General features: G+C 40.4%; 1 protein-coding gene across 8 annotated transcripts in view; it reads right to left on the bottom strand.

Annotated features, from left to right (window-relative positions):
- OXR1 (oxidation resistance 1) overlaps window positions 1-20,690 on the bottom strand; it is a 1,752,159-nt gene that overhangs the window by 421,587 nt on the left and 1,309,882 nt on the right. For all 8 annotated transcript variants that reach the window (XM_069220614.1, XM_069220609.1, XM_069220613.1 and 5 more), the window contains 2 exons: window positions 6,773-6,880; window positions 2,913-3,026 (listed from right to left, as the gene is read on the bottom strand). In XM_069220614.1, coding sequence (XP_069076715.1) covers window positions 2,913-3,026; window positions 6,773-6,880 — 222 coding nt within the window. The remainder of the gene's footprint in view (window positions 1-2,912; window positions 3,027-6,772; window positions 6,881-20,690) is intronic.

Raw genomic sequence — 20,690 nt, 5'->3', positions numbered from 1 at the left:
AAAGCTGGTAAACATGCATGTCACAGTAGCTGGATGGGAATTGGGGCAGCTGGAAGCCCTTCCATAGCCAACAAAGAAGCAAAAAGGCAGACTGGGGGAGAAATGGGGCCGCTGCTAAGCCCAAGAACCTGGACGTAGCCCGAGAGTCCCTGAAGTGCTCAGGCATCAAATCGGCCATGCTCCAAAGAGACAGGTGTCATTGAAGGGCATGACCATAAGGGAAACTTTCAGCGAAAAGCGAGGCGTCCTCAGCAAGGCATGGCGGCTCATGGACGCTATCATGGAAACCGCTCTGCCTAGCAAGTCAGTCATGCCAAGTAAGGAACGAAACATGAACTTTGCTGCATCTCTGACATCGCCAACAGAGTGAAATAGTATGGTCTGGGCCTCATCCAGAACCTGTGTCAGCACTTGGTCAACGGTGTCCCACAGGGTGTGGGAATAACAGCCCAAAAGGCATGCAGTGTTCACAGACCGAAATGCCATGTTGGTGGAAAAAAACATCTTCTTCCCAAATTAGTTCAGCTTCTTGGATTCCCTCTCCAGAGGAGCAGTCGGGAAATCGCAGTTGGAAGTTGAAGCTTGGACCTCCAAGGTCTTAGGAATAGGGTGGTGCATGAGGAAAGATGAGTCCCCAAGGTGCAGGGTGGCAAATCTTCCTATTCACAGGAGCTCCGGTGCTGGGTTTGGACAAGGAACCCAAAAGGACGTCTAAGAGGGCATCACTGAATGGGTGTAGGGGTTCGGAGTAGAGACTCCTGGTTGTAGCACCTCTGTCAAGAGATTAGTTTTGATTGCCAACAAAAGTAGCTGAAGGTCTAGGGCCTCATCCCCCCTCCGCACAATCATTGCGTAGGAAGCTCCCTCTTTCATAGTCACGGCAGGGGGAGAAAAAAAGCCAGTATCTGGAGAATTGTTCAGTCCACTTGTTTCACCCAGATTATCACCCCAGGTCTATGTATGGTTCTTCCTCATAGGGCTGGTATTCTAAAGAGTCCAGCGACCACTCCCAGTCTTCCCCGAGGCTTAGCCCAAGAGAATAGAGCTCAGGCTCCAATCTAGGAAGCAAGGCTCTTGCCGGCACCAGAGTCAGGCGACACCCATCCGTCTCCGTGTTGGAGCTGCGGTTGGCAATTGGGATGTGCCAGGTGCACTGGAATTGGGACCGGCACCTGGGGAAGTTGAGATAGTACGACCGGCACTGGTCCAGATGCAGGACTGTATCCTTGGGGGCCCACTGACATCATGGCCGGAGCCGAAGGCGCTGAACCCATTTGGGCCCCTTCTGAGCCTGTGGAGCCCGAAGGCATACCGGCAGAGTTGGACCGCCCAGAAATGAGGAGCATGGCCTCATAAAACTCCTTAAGATAGGCAGTGGTCGCTCTGGCTTCTGGAAAGTCAGGGAGACACAGAGCCAGCCCAAGTACAGGTTCCCAAGAACGAGGCCTTATATGCCAAAGCTCCCACACTGCATCGGCAGATGGATGAGGAGAAGTCGAAGACCACTTAAACTTCTTGCTCTTCTTCTTGTGCCTCGACTTACCAGATCATCCCCAGGACTTGGAATGGGAGGAAGAAGACTTCCAACTCTGTGACCGGTCCCAGGACTCTCCCCTCGACCGGGACCTCAACTTGTGCGGAGTCACATGCCAGGCCACCATCAGCTTTATTGATCCCTCCCTCAAAGCCTTTGGATACATGGCCTGGCAATTGGAGCACGACTTCAGGTCGTGGTTGCGCTCCAAACACCACAGACTGACGAGGTGCAGATCAGTCCCAGACATCGGCCGGTGTCAGCCTCCACAGGGCTTAAAACCCATGTCGCGTGATGACATCCTTGAGACACAAGGCGAAAAACGCCAACAAAATGTCATCAACATGTCGAAAAAGTCCAGATAGAAACTGATTGAGGGGTAGCTCTTCTCCAGGTCAGAGCTGGTTCTCGTGCGGAAAGAAAAGAATTGACACAGGCGCTCCCGGGTGGCTCCTATATATGTGCCGCAACGTCATTTCTAGGGCGGGAGTTGACAAACACAGAGCCAAACTACGTCATCCATCAGCATGCAGGGAAAGTGCTCACAAAAAAATCTTCTGGATCCAGTCCAATCTCTGGGGACAATTCAAAGGTAAGGAATCCACAGCTAGAAGTCTCTATCAGCTAGAGCAAGCAGTGGTCAGGCACACTGTAAGTTGTTTTTCTAAAATTAATGGGAATTAACAGATAAATATTTAATGAATCAAACCCACCTAAACAAACTTGTATGACACTGCTTAGTAGCAACTGCTTAGTCACAACATTTGAATACAAGCTGAAAACGAAATATTAGTTTCATATAAAAACCACATGGGAAATAACAAACAATACCTGTGCCCATGGGCAACAACACACTAGTGCCAGTTAATGAAACATAACTCCTATGTGCCTAAGTAAAATGTCGTCATTCAACTTAACTAGCAAGCAAGTTCTCCAACGGCTGGTCTGTTAATAAAATTAATATATAGCTAACCAATCGCAAAAAGAGGCTAACCCAATAACCATTTTGGCCTATGTATTATTATGTATTTAATAGCTAAATCTGTCTCTAGGCCAGACCTAAAAAGATTAAATCACTTAAAATGATATCGCTTTAGTGATCGAGTCTCTAACTTCTATTGATGAATCCATCATTATTTAATGGAAATAATGTGTGTGAATATTAAGCATAATATACAATTCAAGCCTTTAATGTGCATTGCTGAAATACAACATATTTTGAAGTGGGTCTGTGACCAATAGGAAAACAGAAAATTAAGTTTGAGTTTCCACTGGCTGGTTTGTGAATGAGTAAAACCTGTTTCTCCCCACTTCGACTATGTGAGACATTAAGGCATACACATCAGAAACAACAGTAAAAGAAAAAACACATACGTACTGTCGATTTATCAAATTCAGCTTCAGATGAAGTAGGTGATAATGGACTTATAGGACTAAGCGACGGAGAGCTTTCAACGCTGGAAATATAGTCAGGATCAGGAACATACAAAACCTAAAAATATTATAAGACAAAAAACATTTATGTTAAGTATGAAAAAGCTAACTTTTAACATGAAAAACTGCTTGAACTAACCTGGATACAACATACTATAACCAGTGTACAAGCTAGAACGAAGGTAACATTCAAAATGTTGCATCATTAAAAACACGTTGCAATTCTGGATTGATTGGTGGCCTATATCAATACTGCACTTATTACTCCTGAAGAAGCACTGAGGCACTTTGCAGATGGTATAGAGGCTTGGAGCTTAATATTTCAAGGGAAAATGCCTTTCCTGGGGCTCTGCTCGAACTGCATCAGTTTGGCACAAGCGTATTGTGACTGACCAGATGGGGCACATAATGAATAGCATGGACAGGTTAAGTGTGTATGAAAGCATTAATGAAAGAATTGCTCTCCATTATGCTCTAACACAGTGTGCTCTGTATTCATGACAGGCTTTTTAGGTCAAGCCTACCAGATAAAGCAAGTAGTGAACTTACAAGTGCTAAAGTCCACCCACTGATCAATGTTGGCTTTTTTTGTCACTCATTTGTTTGAATCTTATTCAATGCCATCCTCTTCTTGTGTAGGTGCCTCACGTGAAGCACAGCTCTTATCGATCCTTTTGATGATCTGTTTTATCCTCCCTCACCTTACATTTAAGGGAATATTTTTTTCTTTTTCATTCAGCACTCCATCACAGGGATATTTTTGCAGGGGTATATCTAAAGAGCTATGTTTTTGTTTTACCTCCTACATTCCACATATTGCATAAATGTTTTGGAATTCGAATGCTTTTATGGGGCTAGTGGAAGGGCTATCTCCTGCACCCACCAGCGATCACCTAAAGCAGAAGGTGTAGGAGGTATAGCATGCCACGTCTGGGGGCCAGTAAATGTGCTCTGTGGGCTACTATATTTGACCAAATGGCCCACTCCTGTGGAAAACAACTTAGGCCTTAGCACATGCTAACATTTACATTCTGACAATTCCTTATTATTGTTAAATTCGTTTCAGTGTATTCTGAGTGAAAAGTATTTGAAAGATAAACCATGTCATTTATGAAGATTGAACACATGCAATTCAATGTAGAAATTTGAGATACCATCTGATTTTTTTGGTTTTTTCTCCAGTATTTTGAAATATTTGTATCTTTTACTTTCTTTAACCTCTACGCTGCTAGGCTTTTTCGCCTCAGGTGCTGTTTTTTTTTTTTGCTTTTATTTTGCTGTTTGGGGCAGTTCGCACTTAGGCCCTCATAACCCCACATAAGCTACCCACGCCAAATTTGCATCTTTTTTTTTCTAACTTCCTAGTGATTCTGGAGGTACACAGAGTTTGTGGGTTCCCCTTGAGGAGACCAAGAAATGAGCCAAAATACAGCTAAAATTCTGTTGAAAAAAATGGGAAAAAGGGCTGCAGAAGGAAAGCATGTGTTTTTCCCCCTGAAAATGGCATCAACAAAGGGTTTGCGTTGCTAAAAGCACCATCTTCCCAGCTTTTAGGAACAGAAGGACTTGAATCAGAAAAACAAATTTTTCAACACGATTTTGGCATTTTACTGGGACATACCTCATTTTTACTATTTTACCGATATTCTATTTAGCTGCTATCGATTCACCTGCATTATATCAAAATGTTGCAGAACAATGTTTGATGTTCTGAGCCACAAACTGCATATTCATGTACCAGGCTAGCTAATCAACTACCCCTGCCTATAGATCTCCATCTCTTGACTTCTAATGCACCATAAATATCCTTGGTTGCTTCATAGTGTCTCCATGTGATGGGCTTTTTCTTCTCCTTGGTGCACTCCGTTTATTATGTACTGGTTGCGCAATCGTGCCACTAGAGGTTGAACGTCTATTTTGCATGGATGGACCCCATTTACTTGTTCCTGACAACAGTTTAATTAATCCTGCCTTTGGGCCAACTTATCCACATCAATGGTGTATTCTACTTAACAGTACAATCCCCACTAAAGATGGTTAAGCATCTGTTTGCATGTCTACATCTATTCTCACACGCTTTGCAACACCATTTAGAAACATAGGAATGCCGCCACATCATGTTTCAAACATGTCCAAAACACGTGCACTTCAGCCAGCTCCTCCTATAACTGACACACTATAACCATTGCTCTTTTCAGCCACGCACTTTGAAAGGGTGCCCACTAACCAGATGAAAATTGGAGTATTTGACAACTCTGGCAGGGGTATGATGTACAATAGAAATGCACAACGCGCACACTTATATTGCCTCAACATACGGATCTCAATGGACAGACAGTTTTTAGAGCACTCATTGCAGCAGTATTCCAGATAATCACCTGGGCTACCAGCTTCAAAGAGAAAACACATGATATTCTGAAAAAGAGGAGTGTTTGGACATTTAGGGCTTAAAAAGTGAAGTTACACTTGGTTCTTCTGAACTGCCTCCTCTGCTCATCAAGATATCCTGGCATGGTGTTGGGAGACAGTTTTAAAATCACCTGTAAATGGTCTGGGCTGAACTACATGCCAGAAAATTACATTAGAGGAGAATAAGAAATGCACTGTTCCTTCTCGAATTGGAAGACAAAACTAACTATAGGAACCGCTTTACTTTGAAGTAACAGTGGAGGTCAGTGCAAAACCTTGGGCAGACTGGTCGAGGGTCATCCATTAATAGATTGTACATTCGCATGATATGCATGATTCCCTGGCATTTCAGAATGTGCTTAGATAACAAAGAAACATATATGCCTGATGCAAGGATAACCTGCAAGAGGAATCTGTTACTATCGTTTCTCAACCTGCTTTAATCTTTATATTTAGGACCTATCCCTACATCAGATAAGGGAGTCTACTGAACTGGTGCACCACACCTTCACTAGGAAAACTGCCAGCTTGAAGGCGTTGCGGGCAGGGAAGCTGCAAGGTGGTACACCCGGCGAGAAGTGGTATCACAGAAAAACCTGACCAAAGGTCAACTGGTGCTGAAATTGAAGTCCTGGAGACATGACTTTTTGGGCCTTAAGCTTCGTAAGATTAGCCTGCCGTACCAGACAAATAGCTACTGCCATTTGGAGAGCTCCAAAGGACTCGGACTTAGGCGGGAGTGTTGTATCCCACAACAATCCTGCCGAGAGGTCTGTGGACGAGGGCTGAAATGCCTCGATATGACATAACCCTGGAATGTCCGAGGAGTGCTTTTGGTCTGTTGGAAGCATCTCTGCTGCTAGATGTTTCCAATTAAATAAACAAAACGACACTGCTTCCACAGGTGGACGCTTGGGAAAAGGCAACTATTTCATTATTGCTAAAATTTAAATTCTTCTCAGTATGACAATTCCAATGTTGCTAGAACACTGATCTCTTGATCCCATTCGCACCAGTTTGATGAATTTTACTTAAGTGTTCTCTTTTTCACTCAAATGTCTTCGAACGTTTAAGTTCCTTAATTTCAATGGCATTTGGTTGTGATCTTACACGTACCACAACACCACCTGAAGTATTTAGTAGCAAAAAGCCACTCTAGTCCCAATAGCAGTCATTGACTTTTTAAGCATATCAACATACGATAAAGTAAGGGCACGGTGTTGAACACTGCCACTGCAAGCAACTTTCTGAAATATCTGTATCAGAAGACTATTCCCTAATCACCAGCCACATTAAATATGTTGTTCCACCCGTTTCAGTAGAACACCAAGTGAGTTTTAGTTTGGGTAAATTACTTTTAGATAGCCTTATTGGTAAATACAGCCACGTCCTTACCTGACCAGCAACAACGGCTCTGGAGAAAAGTTTATTTAACTGAACAAGTTCGTTCGGTGTTGTATCAAACTTGAGGGCAATGCTGTTTAATGAATCTCGCGATTCGACCTATGTAACAGAAAAAAAACACAAAGCATGTTTAAATCCACGAAATTAAAAGTTCGAAAAATAAGTGTCACAAATGTGATTATATTCATTGGGTGCGCACTGGCAGAGTGAATGTACTGGAGACAAACTGCTCTCAGCACTCGGGCCTCACAGAATGAGCATTATAGCAAGGAAGACAACACTCTGTGATACGTGCAAGGACAAGAATATATAGGTATTAATACTGAAGTAATCATATTTGTTAGATACATCAGAACATAGAACAGACAGTGGGGAAACAGCTTTCGCTAGCATTCCATACCACTGGATGTGGGATGAAGTTCTCCCTGCTGCAGATTATAAGGTTACTGCAAAGCACCTAGGAGTTCTGTGACCCTGTTGAGAAACGAGGCAGAAGGCTTAGTTACTTAATAAGGTCATGTCACTCCGAGGTCACTTGCAATATCTTTAAAATGTACAGCAGAGGGAATTTTAATCCTTACAATACATGTTTTTGCCATCACCTTGATTGCAAACTGCTTAAATCCGCGTTGTCGTGTTTTTTCATATGAATGACATAGTAAGGGCGCAGTCACGAAGAATACATGGGAATATAGTGCAAAATTAAATACACTAAGAAGTTAGTGATGTGTGCAAAACGATGTTAGAATTAGATTAACGTTAAATTCGACTAAAACTGGCGAAATTAAAAATGTGTATTTAAATGCAGAGACATTCTACTTATCCTATATTGACCTGTAATGTGCAAAAAATAAACACGTTGCTATGAATATCTTATTTCTGTTTATCACAATTTTATAAAAAATAAAGGACCAAAAACATTATTCAAACTGCTGTTATAAGGATGCTGTGTCTGTGCAGAAACATTATGCGGAAAGAACGGCTCTGTAATAATTACCTGTGACCACAGATAGCACAAATGGCATGTAAAAAAGTAAATTGAAATCAGGCTTCTATACACGGATTGCAGGTTCCTGGTGGACTGGTGATCCCACTGTGCTCCACTCGTATATCACTCTGGCACTGGGAGGGAGTGCTAAGGACATTAGCAATTACTTTATATCCATAACTTCAATTGTAAGAAAGCCAGAATTCACACCACCTATTGACACCAAAGCGTTTATTTACTTGAATAGTAACTTACTGATACTATTAGTTAATTAAAGGGGGGTGCTGAAGAAGTTTGCCTAGTGCAAACAAACCTGCAATGACTGAGAAGGATATATGCCAAAATACACAACTGAGACATTGCCTCGTTCAAGAGAAATCTCTCATGAGGGAAACACAATAAACCTAAGCAAGTTGTTATAATACATGTAAAAGAAAGCAAAATGCTTCTAAATGAATTTAACTAGAAATCAACTTAATTCAATAAATTAACATCTTGGACAATTTTATATACAAAAACAAGTCTGTTTATCATTATTCAAAACATAAGTACATACATCTTATATAAGCAAGGGAGGAAGAAGCCAACACAGAACAAAATAATATAGTTGACAAATAAGGAATACATACACAAATGTAATTTAAAAAGTTCTACTGCCTACATGTATGCATCCTATACCAATTACACAAAAACATTTGTGTGTAGAGGTACATGTTTATAAGGGAAAGCAAGAACTAGTGTTGATGTTTCGGCTTACAATGCCAGACTTACTGGAGACTCTCGGGATATAAGGCTTTCTTTCAACTGCACTAATCTCCAAAGCTACAGTCAAAAAATTGAAGAACATATATAAAATCTCATACAGGCAAAACACACGACCAATCAACTTATTAGACTAAGCCCAAACAATTGGTTGGCAATAAATTACCAATACAGTAAGGTCACAACATACCCTTATAATTTAAAATGCATCACAATCTGTTTTATTGCATTACATCCACGAATAGTGGACTCACAAAGTGTGGCACAGAGCAGTCACCATGAGACAGCAAATTACTAGACAGCCTAGAACAGATGAAAACACCGCCAGATATCACCAAACATAACTCCAATTAAGAGGAGATTCCAATACTCCCCAAATCTACGAATGCAACGTATAGTTTAAAAACTAAAATCTCACGTATAGTCTAGTCATCAAACTCCACACTACTCACTAATCCAATAGGCTTCCATCTTATAACAGTTAAAGGAAACCTTTATAAATCACAATATTGAACATTTCCAATATGGCCCTCTAGTTAAGGCGTCTGTGCAGCGATTACTAGAAGAAAACAAAGGAAAATGGGCTGTGGCAATTATTACAAACACATTCTAAGAAACCTTACTAATTCTGAAAAGGAACACATCAATGAGACTAATTTCTCATCAGAAAGCGATTTGTCAACATGAAGCCACAAAGTGCAAGGGAGTCTGTCTCACCGCCAAGTGGATTAAGTACATAAGACACCACTGAGGCATACATGCTGATATTCAACAGTGATGCACCGTGATTGCACCAATGTTAAAAACTGCACAACAACTATGTATTACCTAAAAGGATAGATCATATACTTCTATTTTGTACCTCCGCTGAACAAATAATCTAAGTGTAGTCCTTTTTAAGTATATAAAATAGCACCATCAGCAAACAGTGTTATACTTAGGGTGGGCATGTTGGAAGTAGATTGTAAAACGCAGTGGCAGATACCAATATTAAGGAGCAAAACAATAGGTTCCTCATTCCAAGTTAAGCAGTAAAGGAGGGGTGGTAAATCCAGGTTAATGCTATAACAGGCCAAAGGTATGCTCTATAGTGGTTCCTGTTCTATTATGTGCTAGGTGAGTGGTTCCCAACCTGTGGTCCAGGGACCCCTGGGGTTCAGCAAAGCGTTCTCAGGGGGTCCGTGACTGCTTAGAAAATTAAATAATATTAACAAATTAATAAAGTGTATATAACTAAAGCATCTTAATGTGTTATTGAAAATTTTAAAAAGAACTGTAAATAACAAGGAATTTGAAATCGGAGGCTACACATTAAATTAGTATCCTCAGATTGATTTATGGGGGCAGTGCAGGTGCATCAAACAGAATATAGTATGGATGATGTGTGGCTTCAATTGAATTTAGAAAAGCTTCAGCCTTCCTATTAAATTCAAAAATGTTTTTTTATTTGTTTGTAAATTAAATAAAATGTGCTAGCATCTGTTTATGTGTTTGATGGCATGGCCGCTTCTGTATTTTGTGTGCATTGTTTGCAAATCAAATAATTGACAATGTTTCGGCCTGGGTCCCCGGCTTCCTGTGTAAATTAAATAGATAGGAGCATCAAATGTAGCATGGGTGGCAACACTTACTTCAAAACCTTTGAAAATGTGATCTGTGTCATAGAAGACAGAGTGCACACTGGTGCCTGGAATACGCCTGCAGCATGAACATGCAGCAATGACAGTTATTTCATCAGATGTGGTATAACGGTCCTTTGGCTATAAAAAGGTTCCAGTGTGCTTCCCCTGGTGCTCAGCAAGTCTAGAATGGACTCCATTTCGAGCCCACATATCATTAGAATGTAGGCTTAAGTCATACTGAAAAGATTTAATCATTTCTTATTTAGTCTCGGCTCTCGCCAGCTGCAATCTTGTATTGATTGCTGAGGAGTTACTTTCTCCTACTCTTGGCATCTGCATGGCATTCAACACGAAATTGGTTTGAAGTGTGACGTGTGGAATTTTCAGAGGGTTACTTACAGGTCAGTGAGTGTGTAGGTGGGCATGTGTGAGTATACTAATTATAGTGACTACTACAATAAAGATTTTTTTCAAACTCTATTTTGAATTAAAATTTTCAACGACGGATAGCAAAAAAATATTTTTATTCGATGTATTAATATATTTCATAATTGCCAACAATTTAAATGTGTATTCATATTTATCTTTAACTTTCAGGAAATGTACCACCTGCTTTGAAGAGGTGGACATTTTCCAGTTTAAATAGCAACTGGGAAAAAAAACACAATGTTGTAATCATAAATGGATATGAGAGGAAAGCAATCACTATTGAGTGTAATTTATCAATCATCCATTTGTCATTTAGATCCAACAATTTATCTACATTTACTCCTCTGTTATTCTGAGTGACCACATCAATCACTATCGATGTGCATATTACAACCACAGTGATTGTTTTTGTTAGAAATGGGGTCCCTAGTGGGCAGTGGCTTGCACCCTGTCCAAGTAGGGACCCTCACCCTAGTCAGGGTAAGGGAGTCACACAGCTAAGATAACCCTTGCTCACCCACTTGGTAGCCTGGTACGAGCAGTCAGGCTTATTGCAGAGAAAATGTGTAAAGTATTTGTGCACACACAAACACAGTATCAAAGTAAAAAATAACCACATAAGTTCTCCACACCAGTTTGAAAAATAGCCAATATTTGTCTGAATATTACAAGACCAAACCGACAGGAATGCACCATACACAAGTAAAGATATCACTTTTTAAAAGTGAAAAGGATTCTTAATCCATAGGAATCAATGATTTTATCTGTTTAGCACATATTACCCGGAAGTGTCAAAATCAGACGATGCAGGCCACAAGGGTGGTGAGGCATTGAAAAGCAAAGCAATGTGTTGGTTCCTTACTGTGCAGGGGAGGTGATGCGTCAATTCTTTACTTGCAGGAGAGGCGATGCGTCGATTCCTTACTGGCAGAGGAGGTGATGTGTTGATTCTTTTCTTGCAGTAAAGGCGATGCATTGATTTCCGGACATGTAGCATCGGTTCCTTACTGTGGTGCGGGGTCGATGAGAAACTGATGCCCCGGGGACGATGCGTGGACATCCAGAAGCGGTGTGTTGATGAAACTGTGGTGAAACAGGTGCTACATCATTTCTGCAACCGCAGCATCAGTTTTTCTGCTGAAGCAAGTTGATGTGTGGATTTTCTTCTTCTGGTCACCAGCTTACACTTCAAAGGGCCCAGGGGCTGTAGCTGCCACCACTTCGCAAGTCAGGACTCTCAGCAGAAGAGCCATGGCACGAGAAGGTGAAATCTTTGATGTCCCTGAGACTTCTAACAGGAGGCAAGCTCAGTTCAAGCCCTTGGAGAACCTTGGAAAGCAGAATGTAGAAAGCAAAGTCCAGTCCTTTTACCCCCAGGACAGAAGCAGCAGGCCGGTACAACAAAGCAACAGGCAGAGTGGTAGTTCCTCCTAAGGCATTCAGTTCTTCTTCCTGGCAGAATGTCCTCAGTCCAGAAGGGTTCTAAAGTTGTCGTCTCAGAAGTCCAGTATTTATGCTCATTCTGCCTTTGAAGCAGGCAAACTTCAAAGGAAAGTTTTTGTAGTGCACAAGACCCTGCCTTTCCTGCCCTGGCCCCAGACATACTCCAGGAGTTTGAAGACTGCTTGTGTAAGAACAAGCACAGCCCTATTGAGGTGCAAGTGTCAGCTCTTCCCACCCATTAAGCCTTGGAAGACCCATCAGGATATGCAGGGCAGACCTCGGCTCACTTTGACTGTCTAGAGTGAATTCACAAACAGACCAACTGTCATCCTGACCCAGACGTGTATTCCACAGACAGTCGGAGACACAGAATGGTTAAACAAGAAAATGCCCACTTTCTAAAAGTGGTATTTCAAACTTACAATTTAAAAACCAACCAAAAGATGTATTTTTAGATTGCGAATTCAGAAATCTTAAACTCCATATCGCTATTTGCTACCAATGGGAAATTACACTTAAAAGATATTTCAAGGCAATCTCCATGTTACCCTATTGGAGAGATGGGTCTTGCAATAGTGAATACCGAGTTTAGAAGTATTTCACTATCAGAACATGTAAAACACGCCTGTACATGTCCTATTTTTTAAATACACTGCACCCTGCCCATGGGGTGGCACGGGCCTACCTTAGGGGTGACTTACATGTAGTAAAATGAAGTTTTGGGCCTGGCAAGGGTGCACCTGCCAGGTCAAAATAGCGGTATTAAAACTGCACTCACAGACACTGCAATGGCAGGCCTGAGCCACGTTTGCAGTGCTACTCATATGGGTGGCACAATAAGTGTTGCAGGCCTACTAATAGCATTTGATTTACTGGCCTTGGGCACATCTGGTGCACTATACCTGGGACTTGCTAGTAAATCTAGTATGCCAATCATGGATAAACCAATCACCATTACAATTTAGACAGGGAACATTTTCACTTTAGCACTTGTCAGCAGCGGTAAAGTGCCAGAGATCTAAAGCCAGAAAAAACGAAGTTCAGCACAGGATCAAAAACAGGAAGTCAGATGACAAAAAGACATGGGACACCTGGCCAAGAGCTCAGAGGTCTAACAGTTTTCAATGTAATGCTCTACAACTGATGCATTTGTAATGTTACACCTAATTCACGATTTGTTTTGAAATATTCTTTTAACAATCTTCGAGGACGTTTTTCCAATGTATTGCAAACCATAGGGATATTCAATATAGCAGATCACATTCTGAGAGATAGCTCAATTTCTATTTTTTTCCATTGGCACAGAAAATGTTAATGTTGAATGCTGTTGTACATTAAAAACACTGGCCAATATTTAAAATGACAAACCAGGTTAAGCCCCAGTTTTGAAAAAGTGTTTTTTTTATGGGTTGTTTTTAGGCTGCAACAAGCCTATCCTTTAGGTTCTGGGATCCCTTAATCCTAACACTTTTTTCTGGAGAAAAATCAGCACTATCTGTTAAGTGTCAAATTGTTTAGCACAACATTTTTTTTTTTTACTTGTTTAGATTCCATACCAAATGTGGCAACACATAATAGTTTATTTAGTGTTTTTTCACTTTAATCTGAATCAGTCACAGTTATTGTACAAAGTATGCTTAATTGATTTTGTAACTAATCTATGTGGACAGGCAAATGATGTTAACTTCTGGGACAGATATTTCACTTTACAACAGTATTTCACACCTTTTTGTGCAGTTATTCCAACTATGCGGGAACTGCTTACAAGAGACTGCAGGGGGATGGCTGTTATATTGAAGGAAATATTTCTCTCCACAGGCTGCTGTACAAAGCTCTATATAAGCCCCTTGTTTTCTCATATGGCGGATAAATCTAGAAAATGAATTCTGGATTCATTGTACTACAAGGTAAAAAAATGATCCATACTTTGGGAATTCAGTCACACATGGAATTCTGATAGGGTTATCACATCACCACACCAGATCATACAACATAATCAATGTAGCACACCAGTAATTAAATGTTACTGATAACAGGATTATGTGAGTCAGGTATACCTTTACCTTTGAATACTGCAACACAAAGTATTGCTATGTTCGGTGCAAAATCAGCACTCATTATGGTACCTTGATTTATTTATAGAAACAATCATGAAATATGAAGCAGTTATCAATTAAGACAATCATAGCACATTCATGAATAAAGCATATTGGAAAGCTGTGGGGTCTAAGTCCAATTTTGTGTATTGCATCAAAGACAAATAAAGCCACTTGTTGTTGAATATTAGTATAGAGGGTTTCAATATCCAGAATGACCAATCAGTGAGTAGCTTCACAAAAAGGGCAGTTTTACTGATGATATCCATGATGTTACATATATGAAAAGCAGTCTTGAAAAGAAAAGGTTTTATCAAGTATACAAAGCTGGTTGGCAATCTGCAGTGATGGCCTACCAGGTGATTTATTTATTTTTTTTTTATTTTTTTTAAATTGGATAGGTTTTTTTAATCCCTTTAATACAGTAATAAGTCAACTTACATAAATGTTCAACATTATTAAATTGCTTAAGGACTTCTTACTGGTATTCAGGGGTGCTCCGCAGTTCAATACCCCTGCCCTCATCATCAGGTGTTATAAAATCTGATAAATGTTCAAGGAGCTGGAGTGCCTCAAGTTCGATTTTATGAGGACTGAATGTAATTAAGCATCTTTTTACTGGAAAGATGGTCCAATTTAGGAAGGACAACAATTTCAAAACGTATTATTTCTCCACTCATAAGATAAAACAGAGGGGGTTTCAAGATGAAAAATTGCAAAATAAAAACTGTCAATTAATTTTTTTTAAAGAAAATCTCATTCCTATCGATCTGGGGAAAAAAAAACACAATTCAAGTTTGGTATCAAACAATAATGATTACAGTGTGTTTGGAAAAAAGATAACCAATAACTGAGTACTCCCACTTGTGTATCAATAATGTTTATGGTTTCCATATTCAAATTACTTATTCTACCATTTGTAATAATGATTTCTCCTTCTTTGTCTTTAAACTGTGTGCATTGATTTCAACACAAACAGTCTGCCCATCAAATCTGGGGGAGGTGAGGTCAGCCTTGCTGGTTTAAAAAAAAAAAAAAAAAAAAAAAAAAAAAGACTTATTAGAGGTGGAGGGCTGATCACTGGTACCTTTTAGCAATGCTTCCTTAATGGATCTGTTCCCCTTCTGTATAAGAAGCTGTGTCAGAAAATGTAACCACTGTAGGAGCTGCTGAGCCTGCTCCACACTCTGGATCTTGTTGATAAAAAGAGAGAGGTCCTTCACTTCTGGTTCCATTTAATGTCTTCTTGGAGTTTTTAGGGTTTCTTATTTATACTGAACGGTTAAAAATGTCTAATGGTAGCCTGAAATGTATTTAACATTTTTTTGGTGTTAGTGAGTCACTGCTTAAAAGGTTCTTCTCAACCCCATCAATATGAGCTTTCAAAGTTTGATGTCTTAATGTAGTTTTGATGCTCAACACCATCCATGCATGTGAGCATTAATTTTGCCCTGCTAAAAGTTTAGCTTGCACTACTCTATAAAAATAATGGGTATATTTTTTACTCTCCCTTAAGACCAGTGATGTTCCACCTGTGCTAAATGATGTCTGGATAACACCACGGTTAAAAAAAGATTCTCTAGACTTCAACAATTCTAAGAATTTCCAACGTATTACAAATGAACCTATTCTCCTGGAACAATCTGCAGCCTTCAATAGCCCTGCCCATAGCATTCTGTTTCAGAGAATGAAGGCAGTGAAGGGTATCTCTGATTCTGCAACTAAATGGTTTCAATCCTAACTAGAATACAGGGTGCATAAAACCATGGTATGCAACTTCTTATCTCTCCCCAAGAGAATCTAGTTTAGAATATCTCTGAGGGCTCCTGTCTCTCTGCGATACTGTTCAACTTGTAAGCAAACCATACGCCCTGAACTCCACTAGACTTGTTAGTCAGTTTCCTTCAGACTCTGAGGGGTAGCAGATAGTCCACTATTTTTAACTTCAGTCTGGTCCAGATTCCTTCAAGAGGTCAGCTAAGCCTCCTTCATTCGGTCCAGTCCTCATTTTACTATTGGAATACACAGTTTTACTGAAGCCAGGAGGAGAACTTACTACATGGCTCACAGGATCAGCATATAGTTCCAAGCAGTTGCAGTATGTCAAACCTATGCAAAACATACAATTTTTTAAGTGAACCCATACAGTCCAAAATGCACTATTTTAGGTGTACTTAGAATCCCATAGTGCAATCCAAGACCCTAATTTCCCGGAGGACTGTCTGCAAAAGATAAACATTCCCTGTTATGAGATGCTTTTTATCATCTTTCCAAAACTACACTGCAGTCTGTTTCACTCTACAAGACACTGTTGATACTATCATCGCAGTTGATGCTCTTCTAACCACAGGGCAGCCCAGAAAAAGCTTAAACCCTTGCAACCTATTCCTATACAGCCTACAATCCCAGAGCTTTACTAGGATCTTTTCCAAATACTCCCAAACGCCGAATAAGATACAAATCACCTGCATATCCTGCGCATTGTTTCTAGGTCTAAGCTAGATCGAAGTGGGTGGTAATCTCCCTCGTATGTGACTCTGTCCTGCATGTACTGCCTTCGGCTGGTTGCGAGTTGTGTACGCGATACCTAAACTGGCCTTATACTACCTTCTTTCAGTCTCAAAGTCTGAAATCCTACAACCTTAAAGCATGCACAAAATCGGACACTCCTAAAGCAAAGGTATATATACATGGGAGTGTCACCTCAGTTTAGACAGTCTCTGAATCCCTGCACAAGTTCAGCCAGTCTCTGAACCTCTACACAAGATTACAGCACCATCGCCAAGAAAAGACCAAAGCGACTTCCACCAACCTTTAAATGTGGGAACTCCATTACAGATTACCTCACATTTGTGCCAAAGCTAACATACCCAAACCCGGCCTTTTGGACATATCTGTGCTCCTACGATGGCCGACAAAAAAAGATCCGATAGACAAAGAGGAGCATAAAGACAGTAAAGAATAAAACGCGACCCTTAAAAGGGCCAAACAATACCCTCTTGTCATTGAGTCACTGGTCAAGCCAAATAAATCCCAAGATATCAAGGACAAAAAGAACCTAATCCTGCACAATCTCCCACCTCCTCAAGAAATGGCACAAAATACCAATGTGGCCACTGACCTTGTGCAAACAAAGATCCCAACCATGAGAAACAACCTTAAATCACTCTCCGCATGAACTACTGAGGCCGAATCAAGAATTAGCATGCTAGAAGACGAAGGTCACGAAGACAAAAATCCAAATAAGCCACCACAAAGCAAATACGCACCTTCCCCAGAACCATAACTAACCTAGAAAATAGGAAAAGAAGAGTAAACCTACATATCTTTGGACCACCTGAAAGTACCAAGCTCCCTCATGTGTCTGTTTCCTAGAACAATGGATTCCACATACCCTAGGTATCAAATCTGAGAGACCATTAGAAATTGAGAAGGCACACAGAGTACCAACCAGACTAATCCCAGGCTCCAAATCTTCAAGACCTGTCATCTTCAGGCTGCTCAGATTTCAGCACTCAGGGACTATCTTGTTACACATGAGAAAAACAAAAACACTAATTTGGAATGACAACAAGGTAGGAATTTCCCAAGACTCTGCCAAAGAGACTGTTTAGCAGGAACGGATTTCTAGTCCTGTGGAACTACCTGACAGCCATGAACATCGCTTTCTCCTTCACTGGCCCGATAAATTTAAGATCACTAACGTGGGGAAAACTAGATTTTCAAGGACCCCTCCAAACTAAAATACTACAATGAAAATCAGTACCAACATGAATCGATCCTCCTGATCGACCAGTTCAGCGAAAATTCAGAGTCTATTCATGATCACTTGTCGTCCAGACAGATAAGACTCAGTTTCCTCAAACTATAGATGTGTTCATATCTTATATACCATATGTATTGATAGCTCACTTCCATTGATATGTCAATCTATTGTTGCCCGATCTGCTAATGTGTTGATTTCTTACTCAATGTAAGGATTTAATAATCCCCATAAATCGATCATAAATGTATTTATAAACTGACCTTTAACCCTAGATACATGTAGCTACATCCATAATGATCCTCTGGTTACATTCACTCATCACCTCCATCCTGCAGCCCCACCTCTTGCGTAGTTTCATTCACTAATCTCGAAGCAACAACACTTGTCTCTTGCACTCAGGCACCCATCACACACCCTCCACACCATTACTCACACCTTGCACATACTTCACCAGCCATACTGCGGTAATACCATTCCACTTCTGTCTAGACGCTCCTCCCTATATTATGACAAAAGGGGCAAACCTTCCACAATCCCGTTCCATGGCACACATCATGCTGACCTTCAGCCTAATTAACTTCTCTCCCACTCACAAAAACTCACAACACATTAGTCAGCCCCAAAAAGAGAGTGAGTGCACCTATAATTCGTCAACATTTGTTCAATGACTGTTCAATGTTAACTAAACACCTTTAAATATTTTTTAATAATAATTCATATTTAATCAAAGTTCCATGACCATTTTTAACAGTTTGCTTGCATTATATGTCTCTCCTGATATGCTCATAACAGCAATTTCTGGTTCCTCCACACTAATAACGACTGATGGCTTGAACCAGCTGAAGGGTTATAGATGAGAATTGTTATTAATGATATCATGTTGTAATGCGCTTTTATCAAGCTTTGCCCTATGCCACTACGATACTCGTCCTGGATGCTTAAATGTTTAAAATGTTTTACGCTTGCCTACACTTCAGATATATACAGACAGCTCAACATCTGGATCACCTAATAACATATGGCAACCTAATAGCTATCTGCCACTTGATCACTCTCCCACCCTTGTCTCCTCCCCCGGCTGTGATATTCCCCTTTCTCTTGCAGCTTCCACAAGGTGATTTCGCGCCTACAACTGTCTCCACTTTCCGCCTTCGGATGGGAAATTGGAATTTCTGTTTATGTACCCTTTACGCTTTTTTTCTCACTGTCCTATACCTCGCTCTCTCTCTCTTCACCTGCCGCTTTCCCCTGATGGGAAATGCCAAGTGTAACAGCCAAGTTACCGCCAATCCCTGGTATCTCATAACGTCCAGCTATAAGGAATTTACCCGTTGCTCCACAGGCACTCCCAACACTTACCAAGTATCTCACATCAAATACCATGCCTACATATATGCCATATTCCATACTACGCCTATATACATACTCTCAAGATATTATCACAACACAAACTGGCTTAACCACCCAGTCAAAAAAAAAGCTGCATTATAGAATACTCTCAAACTGAGAATGGATATTCTCCTGCTTCAAGAGACTAGATTAGATAAGGGTATTGCCCAAAACCTACAAAACAGCTGGTACTCGGAACTGGCTTGCTCCCCTGACTCAGACAAGAAGAATTGGGTCATTACAGTCTTTGCAAGATCTGAGGGCATTAAAGTAATTAAGAACATACATGGCACAGAAGAAGGATGGGTCCTTTCACCATCATCCAAGGATAACCAGGAGATCTTTATTGTCAACATTTATGCACCTACTGCAGATTCTCCCACATTCTGAATAGACCTTAAAAAAAAGGTTTAATGAAAGGCTAAATGGTTTAAACATTTTTATGGGTGGGGACTTTAACTTCCCAATGAACTTAGTGATAGACAGGTTATCCTCTTGCAAACTCAGACCAGGAAAATACCATATGTAAATGAAAACTCTATGCGCTGCTAACAAACTACCAGATATACGAAGGCTTTTCAACCCAAAAGGTGGTAAGTTCACTTTCTACTCAAATCCACATAGTTCCCATTCAAGGATTGATTATACCCTGAATAATAAAAAACTGACTCCTTCCTGCTCCAATTCCAGTATAGAACCCATCATTATTTCTGATCTCGCCTGCATTTCAGTAGACAACACAGAGAAGAAACATACTCTGAAATTGTTAACTATTCCTGAAACATATCTACAGAAACCCTCTGGGAAGCAACAAAAGCTACAGTCAGGGGTAGAATGATTAGTATCATGACAACAAAAATAAAATAGCCAACAAAACTCTGGAGGAACTCAAAACTAAAATTAAACAACTTGAACGCATCCTAATCTCCAAACATTCAACCAACACAATCAGTACATTTAAAATCCTCAGATACCAATTTAATAAACTAATAAGTGAGACAGCTCATATATAGCTAAACACCAACTAAGTGAAATAACTTTGCAAATTCAACAAGGACAGGAAATTCCTTGCCAGCTACCTTAAACTAAAAAGCCTGAGTTCTTTGATAATTGTAATAAAAAATAAATCAGGGAAAAAAGCATGTGTTGGCAAAGGCAGCTGCTGCAAATCTGAAGATCCTGTTACTACGCCACAGTACTGAACCCAACCAAATCCTGAGTATTTAAGTGGATTATACAAAATATGGGGCGTGGCCTGAAGCCCAAAGAATTAGGCCACCTGAAGTGAGACCAAGAGTATTAAGATAGCAAGCTGTTTTTGCACAGTGCTATAAAGAACTTTACAATCCTATTAGGTAGTCCGACATTGCGGACTGTGAAAAATACTTCTGTGACAATAAACTACCCACAATTA

The sequence above is a fragment of the Pleurodeles waltl genome, chromosome 2_2, assembly GCF_031143425.1.
Source record: "Pleurodeles waltl isolate 20211129_DDA chromosome 2_2, aPleWal1.hap1.20221129, whole genome shotgun sequence".
NCBI classification, from domain to species: domain Eukaryota; kingdom Metazoa; phylum Chordata; class Amphibia; order Caudata; family Salamandridae; genus Pleurodeles; species Pleurodeles waltl.
This window is presented reverse-complemented; position numbering and strand designations above follow the sequence as displayed.